The 26,394-nt window shown below is 37.4% G+C and overlaps 1 protein-coding gene across 1 annotated transcript; it reads left to right on the plus strand.

Moving 5' to 3' along the window:
• The first annotated feature begins 15,585 nt into the window (after positions 1 to 15,585).
• Positions 15,586 to 25,612, plus strand: LOC107747368 (artemin-like). Its single transcript, XM_016561836.1, has 4 exons — positions 15,586 to 15,736; positions 23,936 to 24,075; positions 24,151 to 24,331; positions 24,453 to 25,612. The coding sequence occupies exons 1-4, from the start codon at positions 15,586 to 15,588 to the stop codon at positions 24,917 to 24,919; spliced, it is 939 nt and encodes a 312-aa protein (XP_016417322.1). The 3' UTR covers positions 24,920 to 25,612.
• The last annotated feature ends 782 nt before the right edge of the window (positions 25,613 to 26,394 follow it).

Here is a 26,394-nt window from a genome sequence, read left to right on the forward strand (position 1 = left end):
GGGGGTAAATGTCCAAGACTCAACAGAGCATCCTGAAGCAACTGCACTTAGAATGACCTGCTGTCAAAACCGCAGCCAGATTACAAGTCAACCAGGACATATACAGCGCTATCTAACCTACAGGCTTGTTTTTAAAGCTTAGAACTGAAAACTAAAAATAAAAAGCTTCTGGAGAAAATCCTTGTTCCGTCTCAGTGTTGTGCAAGAGACCTGAGGACAAAAAAATGGGTTATAACAGCAGTTGCTGTGAATCAAACTGATAATGCGCAATCTTTTAGCTATTATTTGGCTTCAGAATAGTTGACATATAGTGTCATGTAGACTGCAGTTGTGGAGCTTTTGTGATGCTTTTTAAAAAATGTTGTTAGTGTCCTTCCTACTGTATTTTCATTGTAAAGGAAAATGAGGAATAATATTATTCCTAACATCTCCTTTTGTGTTCTACAGCGGAAAGACAGACATACAGGTTTGGAATGACATGAGGGTAAGTAAATTATTACTTTTTCTTCTTTTTTTTCTGAACTAACACTTTTAAGACGTATGGGAAATAGGAAAAACTAGTCAAATGCAAGGAGACTTTAAAGATTTACTCATTCCATCATACCATGAAAGAGGTTTTAAGCTTAGAAAGTGCCTGTTTGTTTTATCATGTGCACTGTGATTGGATTAAAGCAACATTTTTGTAGAAAATGAGAATAGTGAATCAGTGTGCAGTGATCTATGTAAAGCTCATGCAAGTCAGTCTGCAACATGATATACACTAATTAGCCACAATATTCAAATCATAGTCCCCCTCATGCTGCCAAATCTGATGTTGAGGCATGGACTCCACAAAACATCTGAACGTGTGCTATGTTGCCTGGCATCAAGACATTAGCAGCAGAGCCTTTATGTCCTGGAAGTTGTGAGGTGGGACCTCCGTGGATCAGAGTTGTTGGTACAGCACACTTCATAGATGCTCAATCAGATGGAGAAGTCAGGAATTTGGAGGCCAATGCAACACCTCAAACCATTTTTGAACAATTTTTTCAGTGTAGCAGATTGCATTATTTTGATTAAAGAGGCTACTGCCATCAGGGAACACCATTGCCACGTGGTCTGCAACAATCTAGGTAGGTGGTACATGTGAAAGTACTGTAACATCCACATGAATGCCAGGACCCAAGGTTTCCCAGCAGAACATTGCCCAGAGATGGCCAGCTTCATTCATTCAGCAATTCATTCATTCAGCAATTTGAGTTCCAGTTATCTCTTCTTGTGTGATTTGGACCAGACAGGCAAGCCTTTGCATCCCACATGCATCAGTGAGCCTTGGGTGCGCATGACCCTGATGCTGGTTCACAGGTTGTCCATCCTTAGACCGTTTTTGGTAGGTACTAACCATTGGTATACTGTACTAGGAACAGCCCACAAAACTTGCCATTTTGGAGATGATCTGACCCAGTTGTCTAGCCATCACTTTTGGTCCTTGTTAGAATCACTCAAATCTTTTCACTTGCCTATTTTTATTTTTTATTTTTTGCTTCCAATGCATGTGATCCGAGAACTGACTGTTCACTTGTTCCCTGATGTATCCCATCCCTTGACAGATGCCATTGTAATGATATAATCAATGTTATTCATTTCACCTGGCAGTGGTTTTAATGTTGTGGCTGATCAGTGTAAACTAAATGTGCAACCTTAAGTTAGTAAAATTAATAAGAGTTTTCATTTATTAACTACTTTTAAATAATAATATTTCCAATTGTAATTTTATGGTAATTGGTGAATTTTTTTAAACAAATATGACCTCATTTACAACTTGGATCCATCAGGACCTTCTGAAAATAAGTGTCAACCAGGGAGAAAAGCCTTCCTTCACTCTACCAGAGAGAGATTGTGTAAAAATGAAGTGAAGGATATTGCTTTATTTGATTCTCTCCTTCCCTTTATTTATTTTAATGCTCAAGTGTATTTTGGACAAGGATCTGATTTCATCTGTGTGGCTCTGGAAGATCCCCTCTAACAGTGGGACATGCTCTCAGCTGGGCTTGGGGCAGGAAGAGTGCAGTGGTGCAGCTGCTGGATGTTATAACTGTATTCTGATAGGCTGACACTCAGGCCCTTTAAAGTGACTGTGGTAATGCATGTCTTGCTGTAAATACAGGCCAGTAATATAACCTTCAACATTTTGGCAAGAAAACTCTCCTCTGTATTCTGGCAGTTCGTTTTGAGGTGACTGAACAGTCCCTTTGCAACCACAAAACCCTGACTACAATACAAGCTCTCACACACTACTGATGGAGTTCAATAAGGAGCTACCCTAGAAAATGAACTCCCATCATTTGACTCTTTTGCACTCAGACGTAAATTCAGCTGTGTTTCCTTCGAGATAAGCAATCCAACCCACAATTCTTTGGCTGATACCTCATAAAAGGTGAGCAAAACCGCCTATGAATTGTCCATCAGCCACAGAATGTCTCACTTTTGGGCAATTATATTGGCTGAGGGGTCTGTTCGCTTAACGTGACACATGAGATTGGTGCATATTGTATGTTAGTCTGGAAGCTTTCAGCCTGAACATGTTCAGAGTCAAGTGAATACTAGTTGGAGTTACAGTATCATGACCTCTTTCTAAACACCACCACATTTCTTCATTTTCATGCAATGTTTGGACCCACACCTTCCAAAAGCAAGGTCCTTCATCATGACAGACAAAGCTAGTCATTAAGAGCGGTTCTAACAATCTTCTTCTATGACTTTATTGGCTTTTTATTAAAAATTGTTCCATTTTGGAGTCTGTTGAATAAAGTATCAGTCACCGAAGGAGAAGGTTTTTCTGTGAAATTGTGAATGACTTTTAACTGACCTACACATCTGGAACCATGTTTCTTGTACCCTGCTCTTGAGAATTAGCTAAATAACTTTTGGGATAACTTGGCATAAGTTCATGCCGATGGAAGGTTTCACTGCCAGTATAATAACTTAAAGATACCCAGACGTGCATGTGATGATAAGCATTTTGTTAACCGGCGGATTAGCTGAGCTTATGTGTCTCCCACTTTTTATGTGAATCTTTGAAGACAAAATGGTCCTGATTTTACAGCATAATTAGAATAATCATGTGTGGTTAAGAAAATAGATGGGTTTTATTGTAGTTTTATAGTAAAAAATGTTAAAGGAAGGAATGCCCATGTGTGCGCCACTGTTGTGCCACTCCATTTGTTTTGCTTTGTGAGAGCTTGTTCTGTTAGATGTGGCTGCAAACAGCTTAGTTTTCTACCCTCACTCTCTTCATGACATTTACAGCCTCCAATTGGGTACAGCATGTTCTTACAATGCTTTGAGGGCTTTACACAAATGTACATAAACAAACAATTGAAGACCAGGGGAGGAGCATCCCATCCTTGACGGTAACTGTAGACATACATTACAAAACGTGTTTTGTACTATAGTCACTATGTAGGAGAACTTTTGTATTGTATTATTATAATTATTATTATTTATTTATTTATTTTACTACTTGCAGCAATAAGTACAGGTACATCTAAAAAAAATTAGAATATCATGAAAAAGGTCAATATTTTTTGTCACTCATTTCAGAAAGTGAAACCCATATATTATATAGATTCATTACACATAGAGTGAAATATTTCAAGCCTTTATTTCTTGAAATTTTGATGATTATGGCTTACAGATAATGAAAACCCAAAATTCAGTGTCTCAGAAAATGTGAATATTGTAAAAAAGTTCAATATTGGAAAGTCATGGTGTCACACCCTAATCAGCTAATTACCTCAAAACACCTGCAAAGGTTTCCTGAGCCTTTAAATGGTCTCTCAGTCTGGGTCAGTAGGCTACACAATCATGGGGAAGACTGCTGACTTGACAGATGTTCACAAGGAGGGTAAGCCACAAAAGTTCATTGCTAAAGAAGCTGGTTGTTCACAGAGTGCTGTATCCAAGCATATTCATAGAAAGTTGAGTAGAAGGAAAAAGTGTGGTAGGAAAAGGTGCACCAGCAAAAGGGATAACCGCAGCCTTGAGAGGATTGTCAGGCAAAATCCATTCAAGAATTTGGGGGAGCTTCACAAGGAGTGGACTGTGGTACATTTGGCAGTGTGGGCAGGTGCCAAGTCCTGCTGGAAAATGAAATCAGCATCTCCATAAAGCTTGTCAGCAGAAGGAAGCAGGAAGTGCTCCAAAATTTCCTGGTAGATGGTTGCGTTGACTGTGGACTTCAGAAAACTTTGAAATTTTGAAATGTTTTGAAACGGACCTGGTGTCCAAGACGAATTTTTAAAGAAGTTTGCAAGTGTAAATGAGAATGTTCATTAGGGAAACCTTCCAGTATGTTGTTGTGACATTGCTGAACCTGGAGCTAAAAACTGGAGCTGTGAGGGTAAACAGAAAGCATGGCTTACTCACTGAGAGCATTGATGCCATTGGAAGGGGATGCATGACAAGTATCAGTTGTGTTTGTCATAGTTCAGTCACCCTTGATGGTGTTTGAGCGGTTTGTTTACTGGGTGCCTGTATCTGTTGTTCATGTGCTCATCGACTTAGCCATGAGTACACACAGGACGTGTTCTTCAACCCTACACAATAGTGCACGTTCACATTCATCACTCAAGCAGACAGCCACATATTATATCAGAGAAGGTGTGCGCTCAAGGCTCTTCTTATGAATTTTTAGCTATATTATTTTAGTGGTGAATTCATTTTCATGCCCAGTTGACAATTTCTTATTTTTATGCACTGAAGTCATGTGTATGTATTTTATGTTTTCTTTCATCAATATAAATTAGACATTCAATGTCCTCCAGCTGTTTAATAGCCAGTAATCAGCTATTAAAATCATTGTAAGTAATAAATCTTTGTACTATAAAGAGCACAAATGAAACAGCAGCTGAGCACCGCCTTAGGACATTAGAAAACCTGAAATGTTCTAGCTTGGAAAATACCTAGAGTGCACCTGGTGAAACCCTGTGTGGGACATGCTGTGGTGCTCCTGAAAAGGAACTTCGGAAAATCACGACGGCTAGATACTCAGTGATGTTATCGGTTTAAATCACATCACCATCCATTGTGGCTCAAGCAGGGTCACCTGAGGAGAAACCCTGGTTACAACGAGAGATTTCCCAATCAATCTTTTTGAACTTGAACTTTACACTGTTTACGGATCATCTGTAGGACCAGCGGTGATTCACATTCCTCCATCCCTTACTCAGTTGTGTGTATTGCTGGTTTGGTCTATAAATAGAGCTCAGGAGAGCCTCCCATGAATTTGTTATAGTGTTTTGTGAAGGCCTAGAGTGAGCAAGGCCCTGTTTGGCCAGTCTTTGTGCTTTGAGCCTGGTGTTTGTAGTGAAAGGAGTGCCAAAGTTACACTGTAAAAAAAAAAAAAAAAAAAAAAAGTTGAGCCAACTTAAAAGTTTAAGGCAACCAGCTTCAGCAGATTTTTCAGTTTTCTTAACTTATTTTTGTAGAAGATTTTTGAGTTTTCTCAACTTTTTGTTGTATAAACTTAAAACAACAAGTTGAGAAATCTCAAAAATCTGCTAAAGCTGGTTGCCTTAAACTTTTTAAGTTGGCTCAACTTTGTATTTTATTTTTATTAATTTTTTTACAGTGTAGCGCATGTCTGTGGGTGGAGGGAACTCCGCTGAAGATTAGATGGACGTTTGGGGAGGAGAGGGTGGGTGAAGGGGTTTCGCAGAGCAAAGGCTGAGGAGTTCCTTAGACATATTGACTGTCAAATGCAGCAGTGGCTGCTCCTTGAGCCATCTTTTTGTTTAAATAAGTATTTGCTTGAGTTTGACTATATAATGAAAATGACACATAGAGATAGATATCTGACATTCAAATGTAAAAAAAATTTATCTAAACTAACTAATCAGGAATAAAATCACCTGACCAAAAAAAAAAGAGCATTCTGAAAACATTTACTTATCCTCAATGTTAGGCAGTATGGGAGAGACTGGTAGTCTCAGTCACCATTCACTTGCATTGCATGTTTTCCATACTGTGAAGTTGAATGGTGACTGAGGCTGTCATTCTGACATACCCTTTTGTGTTCCACAGAAAAAAGTATATGGATCTGGACGAAACATGAGGGTGAGTACATAACAGAATTTTCATTTCTGGGCGTCCCTTTCCCTAGCTATTTCCCATGTCTTTTTAAAATCATGATTATATAGGCTATTTTACGTATTTTTGTGTATAAATAAATCAACTTGTGGTCGCGACAGGACGGTAGGCTATATTAATTAAATACTTGTGCGTGATTCCGTTTTGAGAATCATTGTGTTTTGTCTAATCTCATACGCAACGAGGAAATGTTTTAAACGGGTTTCGATTATTTTTGATTAAAAAAAAGTGTGGGCCAAAAAAAGAAGATTTTCGGATTAATTGTGTCACAAAGCAGACAAATGTCTAAACGATCCTCACTTCTGACACCGGGTGAAAAACGTGTTATTTTTTATTTCACCTGAAACATTTTGTGATCATTTGTCATACTAAAGCATTTCACCGTTGTCGTGAAATGTGGAAAATAGCAGATATCTATTTTATACAACACTTCACTCGGTATTAGACGTTTGGACTTTTTTTTACAGGCATTTTACAATAGCCTATGTCAATATTTTACATTTCATATAGGGTATTTACAACAGGCTACTGACAATAACAATGTGTAAGCTTCTCCAGGAAATAATTAGCTTATACATCCATGTTCATCAGCATTACTTGTTTAATTACACTATAGGCTAATATAAAAAAATAGCTAAGGCTATTAAATGTTAACTATTTGCTAATTCATTAATACATACATTCATTAATGTTTTTTTTTTTTTTAAAGGTATTAGTTGAAAATGTAGCATACGGTAGACAAAGTAAATGTCGTGCTTGAAGTTCGTAAGAAACAGACAATATTAGGCTAACATTCTTGAACATTGACATATTAACATCTTTTCATAACTAAGCATCGTTTGTTTGTAAAGTTTTGCATCCCGGAACTGATGAGGTTAATGAAAGGATGGTTGTGTCCGCTCACAGCTCAAATTCTCTCTCAAAGTCTCTCCGTGGGACCATGAATCACAGAGCTATAGAACAACTGTGATTAAAATCACATTAAGGCTATTGATTCAAATCAAAGCGGCGAATGGAATTGTTTTTATTACCTTTATTGTAAGTCTTCAGAGGAACACTGTTTTCAACTTTTGTTTACACGGTTAGTTAGAGTAGAATTTTGGAAGGTATTTTATATTAATATTATAACCATTTTTTATTTTGGGAAAATGACAAGTTTTGACACAAATTAGCCTAATATCGACGTAACAGCTGTTAGCTGTTGTTATTATTACTAATATTATTTTCATAATTATCATGATTATTGTTACTTACTGCTAAGCCGGTCATGGCCATTGACTTTGATTTTCATTCCTCTCAGGATCATCTAATGAGGTGCTCGCAACAAGAAGAGAGTCATAGGCTTGGCCACGGAGGGAGGCGCCTCCGTCTTTCTCGCCTTTGAAGAGTTTGTTCTCTCGCTTTTAGAAGAGGGCATACCCGTGAGAAAGTTATTTGCTCGAGAATTATGTTGCTTTAAAGAAGCGCGTGTGGATTTTACATGAGAAGATACGCTCAGCTGCCTACGAGAAGAACGAGGCTGTAAGGATTTGGCACGCTCGAGCAGGGAACGCACGGTAACGCGAATAAATTAAACTTCCTATCACATCGGCTTTTAATTGATAGGGTTATAGATTGTCAGTGGCTTTGGATCTGATTCAGACCTCTGTAATATGTCCCCTCGGGCAATAAACATTAGAGGGCTGGTGTGTAATTGAAACTTTTACTAGGCGCTAGGCAGGTATCATCAGGTGTGGTCTGAGAGGCATTGTAACCTGTCATTCTGTTCTCACTGCCTGCTAAGCGTATTCTCGCAAATGGTTTAGTTTTTATCGATTTTTCACTTAGAGATCAACAGTAGCAGCAATGGACTGGGGGAAAGCTGTCAAATATTGTTTTGTTGGAGGAGAAATTGTATTTTCGTCATCACCATTTTGCGTAAATAGTGAAAGTTGGCATTAAATCGTTCTGGTTTAGTGAAAGTCGTCTCCACATTTAAGATGTTTTAGTTCGATAAAAGGGTCCTTTTCTTGGGGTAAAACATTTCGCAGTGTGCACGCATTTCAATTTTGTTAATGTTTTATTTTATCCTATAAATAAAAGAGACAACTATTTACATTAAACAAAACTGTCTCTAACAACAGACTTGCCAAACTTTCTTTCTTTGTTGCTGTTAGATTGATTTCATGGATAATAAAATTAACTAGTTAATATGCTATGTTTAACATTTCAGAAAAGCATGTAAAGTATGAGTTTTTTTTCCCGAAGTGAGCTGAACTCCATTCATTCAAATTATTTCAAATTTAAGATTCCACTGAAGGCTTGAATTTCATTTCTTTGTGCACTGATTTCCATTTTCAGGACTGTCATTCTGGAATCTTTGCTTTCAGACCAGACCTGGGCTCCCGCCGCACCTACCTCAATGACATGTCCATGTGTGTTTTTGCATAGCTTACATGCTTTGTATTTAATTTTGCCTCACTTGTAACTAGAGCAGTGGTTTTCATTTGGGGTCTTGGAGGAGCCCAGCACTGCATCGTTATCTGACACCAAATCCAGGTGTTGTAGTTTCTACTGATGAGCTGATGATTAAAAAGCAGGTGTTTTTAATAAAAGACATCTCCCAAATAGGAAGTGCTTGGGTCCTCCAGCAGCATGATTGAGAACCACTGACAAGTGGTAAAAAAGCAACATACTTTCATTTATTCTCATGAATGTTTTTTTTCTTTCTTTCCAATTCTTCGGTCACTCTTGTGTTAGTTGACCTGGCTCTCACCTCTTCATGTCATGATCTCTCAAACCCCCGGCATAGATGTGTGCACATGTGTTTCCATGTGCGCGTTCCCAAACCTCAGAGCAGGGAAGGTTTAAATGATGACACATTGATGCACTGGACAATACTGTTGGCCTCTAGAGCAACAAGATGCAGATATTTGGCATGCGTGATAAATAAGCTGGTTTCAGAATGTGTGTATGTGACAGAAATGTACAGTCTTGTGTGTGAGGAAGAGATTACACTAGTGCTTTTGAGGAGAACGTTGAGAGATCTCGCAGTGTCCTGCAACTCCACCGCAGGGTCCACATCCCTTGGCCCTAGCTGACCTGAGCTCATTCTCTCTAAGGGTCAGTGCAACTGTCTGTGCTCAATCTGAATGGGCCTCTGTGTCAGTTACTAGAAAATTCATCATGGTGCCAAACACTGTGCAAATAATTCAGTGGCTTTTGAAAAGGAATTTTAGGACATTTTCAGCGACACAATCTGTTTTGTCACTGTTTCGCCCTGTTATAATCTTAACTAAATAAAAATAAAATAATAAAATAGACTGAATGCCCCCCCCCCTTGTGGTTACCAAAAACAATTATCAAAAAACAATTTATTTTGATATATAGCTCCATTGTTGCATTCCTCATAATCTCATACAGTCTTTTCCTACACAAATTATTCATTTTTGCCCTGATTGTGGCACAAACAATATCAGATCTTGTAACTGTTTATATCTTGATCCTTGAATCAGTCACTCAGATTATTGCTTATACAATGAAACCAAATGTATAAATGCACACAAAAGTTTTACCAAGCCTGACCCCTGGTTTTTGTTGGTGTTTTTGCCAGATGAAATGCATGTACACTCAAGACTTCATTCATGACACTGATGAGGGATATTACCTTTTTCTCTTTATCTGAGCATCTCTTACCAAACTTTTGATAGCAAAGAATGTTAAGTGGACTTATTGTACACCCATGTTTGTGGCTGGAAGCAGTCTTTAATACAATAAGCTGTATTCTTCCAAATTGCCAGGTCAGATGCATTAATCATGGTGGCGTCGGTGCCTTTGAAAGAGCGGGCCAGGTCATTACTCGAAGCCTGTCTGGGGCTCAACTGGGCGACATGGAAACGCTTTGGATGTCGTTAGTTCATCCAGACACACTAATAGCTGGTTTTCCCCCCTCCCTGAGCTTAATTTGAACAAATGAGACGTAAGCTACAGTATAAAGGCCTGTGAGGATAGGCTGGCCTCTGTGCCTGAGCGCTGCCCCGGTTCAAATAATTACCTGTGGATTCAATTAGAAACCAAAAGCCTGCAAGAGCAGGGTTTAGGTTGTCTTTTACTCGGGTCAGTGGTTTAAGAGAGTTCACTGAGTGTGTAGGGTAAGTAGCTGAAGGCTAACATGCTATCTGGTTTGTATATGATACATGATTTCAATGATGAAGCTTCTCCCTTTCCAGCCACCAACCCTTATCTCAAGGGTAACTGTTCTGGCTTCCTTTTATAGAGTATTTAGTTGCTTAGTCTGTCTCGTTCTTTCTCTCTCCCTCTTTAGAGGTTGATGTGACTGCTTAGGCTAAGCCTTAGGAGTGAAATACTATCTTCACCATTACCCTCTCTTCCCTAATTTATTCCCATTTAAGGACTTGTTCATCCAAGTGTTCTCACTGTGTCGGTCCTTTAAATGTATTTAATCTGGCTGTATTTGGTTATCAAAGCAAAAGGCAAGACATTTTAATGAAGAGAAGCTAAAGCTGTTGTCCAGGATGGGGTTCAGACAGGAAAAGACATTAGCTACTGCGTCTGAACTGTCCGGCACAGAATTTACGAATGTGGACTATAAAGTTTGTACTCTAATAATCTTACAGCTCAAAGGTATATCTTGGTGCCACTGCTAGCTGTCAGCTCAGCTCAAATTTGCTAATCCCAATCTTGACCCACTTTATACTGGTTCTTTATATAAAATCAGCCTGTTAACAATGTTTTGCCAGGTGAATGATAGCTAAAATTAAATCTAGAGAAACATGACTAATGTAACATTTTGTTTACCAAATTTGTAAGGGGAGTGAAGTAGATTTATTTATTACTGATAATAAATAAGACAGATTTTACTGCTGAACATCAAACTAGAAATACTTTGATAATAGGGCTAAATGTATTATTACTGATTATTAATGAAGAAGACATTTATCTCTGATCATCACTCCAAAGTGAGCACTCTTTTCTTGTCCTTTAAAAAGAAAAAACACATTTGATTTGTTGTTCCGATTTAGCAGAATAGGCTTTAAAGGATAGATGTACTGAGTACTGAAATTCTGGCCGATAAAGATAAGCTGATTATTTTTATGTTATGGCTGATGATAGATGGCCAGTATTACAATTCTGGGATTTTTATATTTAGTTTCTTTAACTACTTTAACTACTAATTTAAATGAATGATTTAATTAATTCCATACATACATACATACATACATACATGTTTTTATTTTATACTTATATTTAAAAGAATCTGCATTTAAATACATATGTAATTGTTTCTGTAGTTACATCTATAATTACACTGTTGTAAACAGTGAAAGTTGGCATTAAATCGTTCTGGTTAAAGTGAAAGTCTTCTCCACTTTAAAGATGTTTTAGTTTGACGAAAGGGTATTTTTCTTGGGGTAAAACGTTCCTTAAATCTAACTATAACACAAAAACTGTCCCTAAAATTACCCATATCCCACCTCAGTAGCAAAAAATGCATTTTACAATACAACATGAACACAGTAAGTACATTGTATCAAACTTTTTTTGTCCAATAGTAGTTGAAGATGGCTAAACATAAATGATGATGAAATGGGATGAAATTCTATACTATTTTGTCTAAAATAAATAATTTTTAATTAATGCAAATTTAGGCATCACAGCATTACTTTTACTTTTTACTTTTACTTTTAGTCATTTAGCAGACGCTTTTATCCAAAGCGACTTACAAATAAGAAAAAGTAATTAAAACTAAAAGCTAAAACTCTATAAATACTATATATATATATATATAAACAATTCAAAATATTAAAAGAACAAAAGGTATGAGTATAATAATGATTCTAATATAACACTAAGCCAAACACCAAAAAATAACTATATATGTGTATGTACAGACACACACATATACATATACATATATATAAATACATTCAATATATATATATCATTTAATTTCCATTTTGTATGTTGAAGTACTGAAATAACTCAAATTAAATAAAACTAAAACTTAATAAAAAACCTATATAGACATAAAATAGATAACTAATACAAATCAAACTACATTAGTTTACACTGAGCCAAACACACATGCTAAAATAACAACAACTTACTGACACATAGTAAGAAATGGTTATAAAAACTGAAACAGAAGTGAAACAAGTAGGAAAGAGGAGAAATAAAAAGCGATACTTATCCTTTGCCGGTGTCCCTGCCCGGTGGAGTCGCACGGTAGAGTCGATGGTCTTTACACTCTTCGGTCTTCACACGACCGCAGCCGCGGTAAACTAAGCTTTTTTTTTTTATCCGTTTAACACAACTCAAATTGAATTCAGCTGGACACACTTTCCTGTTTATCACAACAAATGGCCAAGCAAAGCGCACGACACTGACAAGGTACGCGATACAGTACGAGACCATTACAATGTAAAGTATGAAAATGGATGTTTACTAAAGATTGCATTTAACAGTGTTATTAAATTATTATTGGTTTTAAAAATGAACTTTAAGTGAGCGTTTAATGACACCAAAGGAACTTTTAATATAAAAATATGGAAATGACCACAACTGGATTTCCAACGCCAGCAGATCACCCATATGTTATTGCTATATTGTGCATCTCTACTTTAAAGGATTACTGCTTAATTAATGAATTCATTTTCAAGAACAAATCTATTTGGAGTAATATGAAATCCCTATCAAAAAAGCTTTTCAAACTGTTTTGAAGTGAGACAATAAAAACATCTAAATAATAGCAATAAAACAATGAGCTTTTTTGTGAGCCATTTGTATTTTGATATATGTGTGCATTCATGGATGTTTGTAAGTGCTTGACTGAGCTGTTTGTGTGGTCCATGCCTGTGCCTCAGTTGAGGATCTGGTGGGGAAGGGACACGCTCTCGTGCTCCGTCCGACAAGCTTGTGATGCAGCCGCGTGGTGTGGAATGCAAACAGTGGCCACTGCATTTGCGTAGCAAAAATAAAGCATGCCAACCAACCTACCTTTTTTGTCAAGCCTCACAGCCTCTAACTTGAACACTGCTGATTTCATTGCTGATGTACCGTAAATTCAGGAATTTAGTGCGGTAAGAAATCAAAAGAGAACGACCCGGTACGTGCGCACATCAGTGATGTTGATTTGACTGTCATTACTGTGTTGACAAATTAAACTCATTAAAAGTTATCTTCAGATTAAATATTACAAGAGATGCAATAAATACTATCTCACCTTTTGATTGAATACTTTTTTTTTTTTTTTTTTAAATATAAAGATTTCAAAAGAGGGTTTTCACAGCAGTGCTATAGGACCATTTTGGGTTCCACAAATAAGTTTTTTTTTTTTTAGTGTAAAGAACATTTTAAAAAGCTAAAGAACCTTTTGTGGAAGTTTGCAAGATGTGAAAGGTTCTTCATGGAATAACTTTATTATGCCAATAAAGAACCTTTATTTTTTTTAGTGTTTTTTTTTTAAGTGTCCTTATTTTAGGCACATCCATGTTAAGTTAGCTGAGCACCCATGTGCAATTTTATTTTTATTTTTTTTTGCATTTGACATTCAGGTTTTTACTTCCATTACACACTACAATCTATGACTATGATTATACACTTGAATTCAACATAAAAGTTTCTTCTAAGAGAGAAACTGAAAGCAGCAGAAACGTGAATGATGGATCTTTGCAATTAATGGAAGTTGTTTTTGCTATCATGTTCACTCAGTGACATGAATGGTGGTCTAAAAACCACATGTGTTCACAATCCAATAATCAGCATGTTTTTTTCCCCCTTGGATCCTGGAACAAAAGAGTAAATGGTTTCAAACAGGTAATGCTGGTTTTCTTGGCAGCGCACACTCTCTTCACCTCTCCAGTGGCTGGACTCTGACAGTAATGAGAACTTGCCTTTTGCCAAAGAAGGATTATTGAATTATACGCTTGGATGTCACGCACTCAGACATGCAGCGATTGAACTCGGGTTCTGGAGCATGAGCACATTAAAATGTCATAAAACCAGTGTCTCGGATATCTGCAAATAGCCAAAATGCAGTCTGTTGTAACCGGTCCAATACATTATATACAAGGGGCGTATGTAATAAGTACTGTTCGAAGGAAAGACCTATGAACTTGAAAGGGCATGCACGCTGCTTGCTCTTCACATGTGCCAATACTAGATTGGAGATTGAGGCCTATGGAGTTTAGCGCGCTGGAGGGAACATGGATAGATATATTACACACACCTCACGGCTGAAGTTCACACCCCCAGATAAAAGTGTGTCTGGCAATGATCAAGCAGGCCGGGCTGGTGAAGTGTACTTTGCATTTCTGCTTTCACCAGGTGTCTTTTATTGGCTGGCTGATTTAGTGTGGCCTATCCCACACCACTGCTCCTCATCATTAATGACCGGTAGATCTGGCACATCAAACACCTCTAATGGTTCTGTCCGAGGGGGGATAACCCAGGAGGAGCAGGCAGTGAAATAACACAGGGGTCTCTCTTGAGACTTGCCTATGCTCTAGGTTGAGTCCAGTCTAGACAGTTTACAGCTAAACTTCTGGGCTGGGTAGTGACACAGATTCCACAATTCTGTTTGATTGAGATTCACAAGCTTCTGATTTAATTTAATTCCGATCTCAATTCAATTTGATTCTATATTGACTCTTTCAGATGTAAACATACATTAGGCTATATATTGAAGAACAGTTAAGTGAAAATATAATTGAATATGTAATATAGTGCATTTATTTAGAAAATGTTCATCTCTAGAGTTCATTTTTCTAGCTAACTATCAAGTTATGGTCGCTATGTTACATGACATTGTTACATTTCTACAGCTGAAACACTTATTGAGCAGTTACATGAGATACTGTACTGTACTGTATCAGCATGCCTTCTGATGTTCATTATTGTTTATTTTGTGCTATAACTAGTATAAAAGAGGAAGAGACAATCGGTTCATGACGGTTCTGCCGCTTGATCTGCCACATTAAAGAGCACCAAAACAGTATTTATTGTTTGAATTGCATACGTTGTTTCACATCAAAAGTAACAAAACACGATGCACACTACAAATAATGTTCCGTTAAGTTTTGTTCACACATCAACTAAATGGCATAGACTAAAAGATCTATTCTTGGCATTGAGAACTGATAAAAATCAAGAAATTGCTGTTTTTAACCCAAACAAAACAATGTTTACTTAATTCACTTAACATGTTAACATAACTGGTTAAACATCATAATTAACAAATCATCTATTTTAATCATGTATTTTTATGGTGTATATTCCCACCTCACATCACAATAGTCAACACACACCAACTCTAAAATGACAGCCCCTCATTTGCATCTGCCGTCTGGACTGAGTAGTTTGCATCCATGTTAGTCACAATGACGCCACTGTGATCCTCTCATATTCTTTAACAGTGGCATGTATGTGCCTGAGGGCAGGTTGCTGTGCATTTGAAGCATGCCTTTAATCAATGAGTCCCAGCACAGAGGCCGTCAGCACCGCTCTGCAGTTCCTCAAGAGTCCCGTCCCTCAGGCACCCTCAGCTCACATGTTAACAGCCATGATGCAGGAGACAGAGAGCGACTGGCCAACAAAGACACTGCTCAGGGCACTTAAATACAACCAGGTGCACCTCTAAAGGTGGATGAGAGAGACTGTGGGAGAAGCTTCTTCCCATGTAGGAAGGTTTGTATATTGGAGGGTTTGTGTCAGTGCCAGTTTTCAGTTCAACTGCACTTTCTTAGGTGCTTTCAGGAACGAGTTTCCCTAATCTGAACCAAATCTTAAATCAAATGAAGAAGGTTCTTATGTCTCATTTGTATTGATGTAAATTAGTTGCCTTTAGGTAAATTTGATTGCATCTTTAGAGCATTGCATATGAAAATTAGAGCTGCTAATTATATTAGCTGATTTGCCATTCATGAAAGAGCTTTGCACAAACTCAAAAAAACAAAATCTATTGTACAAACTCAGTCTTAAGAATGATCTCTTCACTGAAGAGATAAAGGATAAAGAAAAAGTCTGAAAATATTTTACATTAGTGTTGGGCTTAAAGAAACACTGCTACTGAATCTACAGTGTGAAATAGTGCGAACAGTGTAACACCACAGAATGAATAACTCTTATGAGTCAGTTCTTTTAAGTCAATCAAAGTGTGAAAAGTGAGTTGAGTTTTGTAAGTGGTATTGACTAAACCAATTCTTTTTAGTGAATCAAATGCATGCAGCACAGCCAGTGTAGTCTGAAGCCTGAACTAATGACTCTTATAAGTCGGTTCTTTTAATTGAATCAAAGTGTGAGTTGAGTTTTTCAGTGGCATTTTATAAAACATTTATTGGTGATTGCCAGGGTGTTGCTAGGTGGATGCTTTCATTGCCTAAATCAAAAGAGCCCACTTGTAATCAGATTACTTTAGTAACTAGTAAAGTAATGTATTACTTTTTAATTTAGAAGGAAATATCTGAGTTACTTTTTTTCAAATATGTAATGGCATTTGCTTTGTTTCCCATGTCTTGACTGACAGCTCTCGTGTTGCCATGTTGAGAGAAATCAGAAGTAAGTGCAGAGACACTGTGTGAACATAAAGGTGAGAACCAGAAGGGTGTAAGTCACATTTTGGCTCAAATGGAGATATATATACCAAATGAAAGCTCTTGATGAGCTCTTTCTACTACCAAAAGGACACAAGTGAATTCTTAATAATTTTGGAGTTATTCATTAGAAACCAAAAGACTTAACACTGAACATACTAAACCAGTTAGTGCCAAAAGGGCGTAACTGCACTTACGCCCCTTTGGCACTGAGAAATGTACTGTGGGTAAAGCTTGTGGATAGCACTTGAGTCAAAATGGCTGATACCACATGTAAGCCAGGTAGGTCAACCATGAGAAGAAAACAGTTTTTTTTTTTTTTTTACTGCTGAAGATGTATTATTAATCTTATTTTGTGACAAAGAGCTGGATAATGACGGAGAAAATGAAATATCCCGAACTCGTCAGTGAGGTGTAGCTAGCTAGCGGGTAGTAACCAATAACTTACATTCTGATTTTATGTCCCTAGTGAAAAATAAATATACTAAAAAGCATTTGAAATACATTTATTTCATGCTAAGTGTACTACAAATACATTTACATATTTATGTGCTTAATAAAAATACCTTGCAATTGTACTTTTAGTATACTAAAGTGGTATACTTAAAGTCTGCTAAATTGGAGCAATTTAAAATTTTGTGCTTAATGCGCTTTAATTGTAAGAAAGTAGTGCTGAAGTCTAACTAAAGATATACTGAAGTATATTTGATTGTACTAAAGTCATTTCTGTCCCCCTCACTTCTGAAATGATGGCTACGCCCCTGATTGCAAGCATACTTCAGGTACACTTTGAATATCTTGTATTTAAAGACCAATATTATTCAAAGATCATACAATCCTCATCAGCAGTGATATTAAAGGGGTCATATGATGCGATTTCAATTTTTCCTTTCTCTTTGGAGTGTTGCAAGCTCTTGGTGCATAAAGAAGATCTGTAAAGTTGCAAAGACTAAAGTCTCAAATCCAAAGAGATATTCTTTATAAAAGTTAAGAGTCAACCACGCCGACCTAAAACGGCTCGTTCTCATTTTTTAAAACACATTTTAGGCTTAATATTGAGAAATGTGCAGTGTGCACTAGTAGTCCAAATAAGGTTTAATTATAATTTTTATATCACTAAGTCTTGAGCAATATGTCAGTAAATATATTAATAGATTTGAATTATACTTAGTATGGAAATAAATGTATTTTAAATATATTACTTTTTTTTTTTACTATGGGTGTTATCATACAGGCACTTAGTTGCTGCTTAGCCACAAGTGAGAGAATGCAGAGAAGGGACAGACAGACATAGACAAGGAGATGACTGGGGAAAGGATACAAGAAATGCAGGGAGTAAAATGTTATACAGATGTCCACCTAGGATCACTGCTGTGAAAAAGTAAGACTTAATTACTCTGCACAAATGGCAGTATCCCACAGTCTTATGTGGACTTCTACCAAGCTTTACAAGTCAGCCAGTCAGAGTAGGCTACTATTTCATGTACAATTCACAATTCCATCTGAAACTTTCTTTATGACACACATTCATACTAGTTCAAATCTATTAACATTTTATTTACTTTATTTATTGTCTATTTACTGACATATCACTAGATACTTACTGATATAAAAATGGAATTAAACTTTATTTGGAGTACTACTTGGGTACAATGCCCATTTCTCAATATTAAGCCTAAAATGTGTTTTAGTGTCACTGTTGATGAGGATTTTATGACCTTTGAATAATATCAGTCTTTAAATGCAAGATATTTAAAGTGAACCTAAATTATACTTGCAATAGTTCCACTTTTAGTACAATCAAATATATTTCAGTATATCTTTATTTAGACTTCAGCACTACTTTCTTACAATTAAAGTGCATTAAGTACAAAATTAGTTGTTTCAATTTAGCAGACTTTAAGTATACCAGTTTAGTGATATGTGAATAATATGTAAATGTATTTGTAGAATAGCATGAAATAAATGTATTTCATAAACATTTTTGTACAGTATATTTATTTTTCACTAGGGAAGGCATCTGTAAAGGCTTTTCAATCGACAGTTTGGCCAAATTGTTAAGTGGCTGAGATTACTATTTCAGTAAAATTAACCACATTCAATTAACTAATTTGATGTAAGGGCTTTTTATGTGATATTTCATTTTATCACAATGGATTGTTATTTCTTTTAAACTCATTAATGTAATATTTTGTTCATATTGTCAGCAGATGCGCCCATGTTTTTATACACAAATTGAATAAAACATTGGTGCCAAAAAAGGCGCAAGTGGCTTTTTTTTAAATAAGAAAAAAATTTGAATATTTTTTTTTTCTGAATAAATGTTAAAATAGTGTTCAATAAGTATCCTGTCATCCATGTGTGTGCACATTTTTATTATAAAAGATTGAAATCAGTACACAAAATCAGATCAAACTATGGTCAATTTTTGTTTTGGCCCTCCTGTAAAGTTGGTGAAATGTCACTTACGCCCTTCTGGTTCTCACCCCTCGTAATGTACTGTAGTTCTAGACTAAATATGAACATGTATTTACTCATCTCACCTGCACAAACACCGATTAAGAATTCCTCAAAATGAATAAAATCATTTATGTATTAATCCCATTTTATTAACCAATGTCTTTGCTACTGACCTTCGATAATCCAATTCAACCATACTAAACAAAAATGACACATTTGTGTTTAATTTTTGTTTTTGCTGAATAGTGTTGAAATTTCTTCTCCTGCGTCATATTCTTCATGCACTTTGTTTGAGCTGCGCCCTCTACTGTACATGAATTTACATTTCCTTCAGCCTGAGGCATTCTCATTTCACTTTTGTTGTGAAAGGGCTTTTACATTTGTAAAAAAAACAAAGCCCTGCCCAGCTTTAAAAAGTAACTCAAAAGTAATGTAACGCATTACTTTCCATAAAACGTAACTAAGTAACGTAATTAGTTACTTTTTAGGGAGTAATGCATTACTTTTAAAAGTAGCTTTCCCCAACACTGCTTCTAAGTCTCTGTGATATTCTGGTTCCTAGATATGGCTCAGTCCCTCAATTAACATCAGTCATTAATTACTCACCCTCATGTCGTTCCAAACCCATAAGACCTTCATTCATCTTCGGAACACAAATTAAGATATTTTTGATGCATTCCAAAAGCTCTCTGACCCTCCCTTAGACAGCAAGGATCCTTACACGATCAAGGCTCAGAAACGTAGCAAGGAGATCGTTAAAATAATCCATGTGACATCAGTGGTTCAACCATAATTTAACGAACCTATGAGAATACTTTTTGTGCGCAAAGAAAACAAAAATAACAACTTTATTCAACAATTTGTCTCCTCTGTGTCACCCTGGTGCTATTTTGGAGAGTATCACATACGTAAACAACGTATGCTGTTCTGTGTCAGCTGTGCCATGCGGATACGCTGTTTACGTTGTTTCCGATTTGATCTGAACGTAAACAATGCAGTGTTGGGGAAAGTTACTTTTAAAAGTAATGCATTACAATATTGCGTTACTCCCTAAAAAAGTAACTAATTACGTTACTTAGTTACTTTTTATGGAAAGTAATGCGTTATATTACTTTTGCGTTACTTTCGCGTTACTTTTTAAATATAAGCAGGACTTGATTGTTTTTAATATAAGAAGTTATATTTATAGCAAATGTAAAAGCCCTTAACACCAAAAACGGTAATGAATAAACCTCAGGCTGAAGCAAAAGTAAAATCACGTCTGTACAGTAGAACGCAGGAGAAGAAACACTCTTCAGCAATAAAAAAAACAAAGCACAATTGTTAGTTTCTCTAAAGTCATTTTTGCTTATTAGTATGGTTGAACTGGATCATCAAAGCAAATTAATTCAACTGAAAAAAGTAACTCGCGTTACTTTTAAAAAAAAGTAACTCTAATATTCATGTGTAAATTTATAAAGTAATGCGTTACTTTACTAGTTACTTCAGAAAAGTAATATTATTACGTAACGCACGTTACTTGTAACGCGTTACCCCCAACACTGAAACAATGTGTCCGCGTACATACATTGCATACGTTGTTATGTATGTAATACTCTCCAAAATGGTGCTATAGGGTGACACAGAGGAGGCGAACTGTTGAAAAAAGTCATTATTTTAGTTTTCTTTGCGCACAAAAAGTATTCTCGTAACTTCATAAAATTACGGTTGAACCACTGATGTGTCACGTGGATTATTTAGAATAATTATTTTAGATTGCTGTCTATGGGAGGGTCAGAGAGCTCTTGGAATGCATCAAAAATATCTTAATTTGTGTTCCGAAGATGAACGAAGGTCTTAAGGGTTTGAAACGACATGAGGGTGAGTAAATAATGACAGAATTTTCATTTTTGGGTGAACTATCCTTTAAAACAGTTTTTATATGCTTGATTTGAAGTATCATTCATGTCTGTAGCATAAATGGTGTGAGACAAGTTATGCACTGAAGATGAATACTTAGGTTGGAAGTTTAGAATAAACCCCTAATGTCAAGTATGAGCAATAGTAATATGCATGCCTTCCAAAGCAAGCCTCTAACTAATAATTTGCATAACAGGTGTGAATTTGTTATGTCATGAACCATTTTCATTGCTTATCTGGCTGTAACTGCCTGCTGTGTTTTTGAGGAGCAGGTAGTGCTCTTATCATAACCTCTGGCCTGCACCCCCAGCATGCCATCTCAGTTTACAGGAAGCAGTGAGGTGGGGGGTCGTCAGGGAACGAGAGGCCAAGGCGCTTATTTAGAAACTGACAGCATGAAATGAGGCGCACAGACCCCAAATGCTAGCCAACCTATTAGCCAGATTGCACTTCCATAGTCTACAATGGATAGATTTCCGAATTCTTGTGGTGGAGTCGGTCTTGTTTCTCTGTAGGTGTCTGATATTGATTTGCTTGTTACGGTCAGCCTGGTTTTTCTGCATTAGGTTTATACATTCAGCTGGATAGAAGCTGAAGAGTGAAGGAGGGAAGCCAGCCAGACTGTAAGAATGATTGTTGTGGTCAGGAACACAGATGTGTACGCTCACAGAGTCACAGCCATAACACTCATACACACGCACGCACGCAAACCATTTATAAACAAACAATCACATATGCAGCTCAGGGCGTATGCTTTTATGTCGCTTATGATCAAAGCAATTATGGCAGTTTAGATGAAGTGCCACATATTTAAGGTGATACGGATATGTATACAATTACAATTAGAAAATCATCAGAATACAATAATTCTTCACGTATAAACAACGCTTCAATTATAATGCAACACATGCAGGAGTTAGAATGAGGGTAGAAGTCACATTTCAATAGGAATTCATGCTGTAAAACCTCTTGACAGCATGTCCACATTCATCTCTGGTCATATGTGGTCTTTCTCAGCTGAAGCTGGCCTCCAGAGATGCCATAAATATGTCCTGAAGCTGTTGAAAACGGGTTCATATTTATTTGGCTGGATTTAGAAGACATCAATTCTACATTTGCCTTAAGCAGCCAATAAACCAAGATGACTGAAGATCTTAAGATACAGCATTAGACATCTTTAATGCTCCTGAGGAGCACATGAGATAATACTTTATTTTTCATCTTTAAAGATTTATTTAGTAAATCATTCAAGAGAGTCCAAATGGCTTCCTACTGCATGAGAAAAGCTTAGCAAAGGATCCTCTGACCCTTAAAACTTTACGATGATCTTTCTTTAACATTAAGAGAGTCATTAGAAAATGGTCCAGAATTAATAGAACAGGTACAATGAATGTCCAGCCCCCAGTAATGTGATTTGAAATTAGAGTAGGCCTTACATTTCCTAGCTACTTCCAAAATGCAGGCTTATATGGATATAAGCCTGAAATTAAAAATCTCTCATCATATACCCTCATGTCATTCCCAACCCGTATGGCTTGCGTTCTTCCATTTAACACCGAATGAGATTCAGTGAAAGTGGACTGGCAGCAGGCACAGACGTTTTCACCGTCCACTTTCACTGTATAGAAAAGAGCAGCTTAGATATAAATAGTAAAAATAGGTATCAGTACCATACTGGTTATTTACCAATGATTTTCTTTTTTTAATTTATCATTAATTTATTTGTCTAAATTGTGTGTATATTTGTCAGCCAGTACTGGATATTCAATTGTAATCTGTGATAAAGTTAATCTTTGCTCATAATTTAATAACAGCTAAATGTAATCTTTAGCAAATACCAAAATGAATATCTGTTTTTCCACATTATAATGTTATGCATGAAATCACACAATAAATTAACACAATTAACACAATAAACTCAAAATAGTTAGTTATGTGCAGTTATTATAAATTACTGCTCTTCATCAGCAGTACTAGCCACTTCACACCGTTAGCGTGAACATGTTGTGTCTAACAATAGCCTGTAACCATGCTAAAATTAAGGCACATCCTCTTGTGGCTAACTGCTTTATTGCTAGTTAATTCTTGTAAATTGGTCTTAAGTGTGCCATCAGTTCAGTTCCTCCTGAAGCGGATCTCTCAGAGGTGAGTGAGAGAAAGGAATCCAGCCTCAGTCAACTCCACACAACTGGAACACTATAAAAATATGCCAAAATATAAGCACAGCACGCACTGCTGTTTCGCCTGCCATCCCTTTTCCCCTAGAAAATAATTGGTCTGTCCTCATCAATCATTTTCGGGTTGCCGTGTTTGACTGAATCCTGCTGTTTGAATGGTGTTAACTGAGACACTGTGCCCTGTTCTTGACCCTGATATAAATCAGAGCCCCCAGCACAGGTTACACAGTCACACACTGCAATGAGTCAATAAACATCTGCATTGCTCAGAGCTCTTATCAACCTCTCTGTATCTCTGTGGCTTGTTGGACCCCCTGAGAGCATGAGGCTCCTTCTACACTCTGCAATCTAACCACGTCAAGAATGCTTTTGACAGCATTTGCTTCAAGGCTGTTTATTTGACGGACAACGGCTCTTTTTAACACTGTAGCTTTGTCCGCAGGCAAGTCAGCACCGGCTGCGCTCAGAGATCACTCCGGTCTCTCTCTATAACAACAAAGAGCATGATTTCTAAAGGCATTATGACCGTGATGAATGGGACACCTTTGAATATACATTTGTATGTATGTGTATGTGTCACCCGCATGTCGCTCTCTCGAGTTTACATTGCCTGACTTGGTATGTACATGTACAACTGTAGGTTGCTGTATAATAAAGCTATTCCTTGTTCTTTCCATGCAGGTGGGAGTTTGGTGGTGGCCGAGGAGTCGGATCAGAGCAATGCCTGCCATGCCATCAGTCACCGATGCACCTTGTCACAGGAAACGCTGGCAGGTGTGTATAAATGGGCAAATTCATTGCTCGGACATCCATTGATTCAAGTACCCAGGAGATGCTCTAATTACTTTGAAAAACTGTCCTTTCATTTTCCATCCACCTTTGCTTTGTTTGCTCAGGTGCTTGTATGGGTTGTCATGGCTCTGCTGCCCCTAGTGGCAGGAGGCAGGTCACGTTTTCGAGCAGAATCCGAAGCTGCGGTAGGATTTGCTGGGATGCAGGAGCTGCCATTAGAGGTTTTTCCAGACGCTGAGGAAGAGCTTGAGGAGGGCAGTGACTCCCCATGGCACGGTTTGTTTGGTGAGTTGGATATCTGGGAATGATTTCCACAATGAATGAATCAACAATGAATTGTATAGTCCTGAACAGGTGATAAAATTCTCTTTCCTTTCGTCTCCATCCGTTTCCGTCTCTCCCACAGAGCCATCTGTGCTCGTCGAGGATGACCAACAGCCAGCGAGATGGGAACGTTCCCCCCGCTCACCGGACACTTCTGACATACAGACCAAAGGTGCGCGCAAAAAAAAGAAGAAAAAAGAGAAGGAGGAAAAGAAAAAGAAGAGCAGCAGGGGTCGGCATAGCAGCCGGGACTGTCGTGTAGAGAAACGTGAGATGCGTGTACGGGACCTGGGCATGGGCTTTGACTCAGACGAGATTGTCCTTTTCAAGTTCTGCGTCGGCTCCTGCCAGAGGTCTCGTGGGAACTACGACTTGGCTCTGCGCGCTCTGCTGGCCAACGGTAGTCTGCCCAAGCGCACCGCCAGGAAGGTTAGCGCACACCCCTGCTGCCGGCCCACGGGCTATGAACCCGTCTCCTTCATGGATGCTACCACAACCTGGAGAACCATCAAGTCCCTCTCCGCAGCAGACTGTGAGTGCGTGGGATGAGGCGAGCTGAATAAGGGGAGGGGGAGCGTGACCTGCAAAAACGGTGCAAAGAGAGGAAAGGAGGAATCGGGAAGCCTCCTGGGCCATGGCTACAGAACGAGGTCGGGCGAGTTGGCCATGGTGAAGCGCTGTGAGGGAATTTGGTCTGGCTGTGAGTGATTCACAACAACAGCTTATGCATTCAAAGTTTCATCACACCAAACCTCGACAGAAAAGCTTGAATGACGTTAGAATACGATTCGACCAAGTCCAAGACCAAGAGATGACGAGAGACTCTTTGGGCTCAATATGGAGAGAGTTTGAGGATGGAAGAACAGCAACATCTGAATGGCTCTATAAACAAAAACTACATGTAATAACTCGACGAGCATTTGCTTACCAAGAGTTTCATCAGACTTGGATACAGCATGAAACCCTGTTTCATTTGTCAGACTCCTTTGTTGATCCTGGATGTCAGTGCCCATTTTCCTGGCCTTCAGTCTGGCATGTAATATTTCAGCCAGATTAGCAACATTTGGATCATTCATTATTAACAGCACATTATTGTGGTAATTACAATGTAATTGCACAAACATATGTGGAGTATTATTAAAAGATTAGCCCGATAGAAAACACGCAGGCCAGTTAGTATTACCCATTCAGGTGGAAGCGCTGAAGGTTGATTGTATTTGCAGTAGGTTTTTCATTTCTCAGGATTTTTACAGGAATGATATGAACTATTTTTCTAGCTTACATTTTTAATCCTTTTTAATACCATAAATAAAGTAAGAGGTATTAAAGGGTTCATGTTCCACGAGGCCAGTTTTTTATATAGTAAGTTGATGAAAGATAAAGTCAATAAAATATATAAAGATGAATATTTGATGCTCAACCATAGGGACTGTGTAGCCCAATAGTACAATGCAATAGTTTTTTCCAATTTATGTTATGCTGGTACATCAAATATTAATGTACAAATTACATATTATATAAAAAATATTATCATAAACATATGTTAGGTAAGCATGATGTAGGTCTAAACTGTCAAACTATGTGAAATGGTAGTTGGATTTAGCTACATACCAAACTAAAGGCCAGTTCTTAATTCATCTTTCTTGACATTTTAGCATTTATATATTGATTTAGTTGCACCATGGTTATTTGGCCTGACAGGGTTTTTCCCATTCTAGTTATCAACAACAAGAAATTAGCATAATGTGATGTCTACCAGACTGTGCTTTAGCAGGGTCATTAGCGTTCTCTTTTCTCAACACAGATGATGACCACAATGCATTTGCCATTGTTTATTTTACTGTTACCAAATGGATGCCATGCATCCCTTAACATTTACTGTACACTTAACAGATATCATATTTATTTTTTCATTTAAGTTATTTATTTATTACCATGTCTACACATGTGTCTTGTGGATGTTTATATTTATTGTTTATACCTTGGCCTGTGTTCTTCAATCCCTGTCATCTCACGATGAACCA

Source organism: Sinocyclocheilus rhinocerous, unplaced genomic scaffold (genome assembly GCF_001515625.1).
Source record: "Sinocyclocheilus rhinocerous isolate Xijiao unplaced genomic scaffold, SAMN03320098_v1.1 scaffold5550, whole genome shotgun sequence".
NCBI classification, from domain to species: Eukaryota; Metazoa; Chordata; class Actinopteri; order Cypriniformes; family Cyprinidae; genus Sinocyclocheilus; species Sinocyclocheilus rhinocerous.

Bases quoted from the DNA above. Each gene is read 5' to 3' on its own strand.
- LOC107747368 (XM_016561836.1), top strand. From the start codon at position 15,586: ATGCCTTTAATCAATGAGTCCCAGCACAGAGGCCGTCAGCACCGCTCT. The intron at 15,737-23,935 runs GCACTTAAATAC...CTTTCCATGCAG, and splicing joins CAACAAAGACACTGCTCAGG to GTGGGAGTTTGGTGGTGGCC. The intron at 24,332-24,452 runs GTGAGTTGGATA...TCTCTCCCACAG, and splicing joins CCCATGGCACGGTTTGTTTG to AGCCATCTGTGCTCGTCGAG.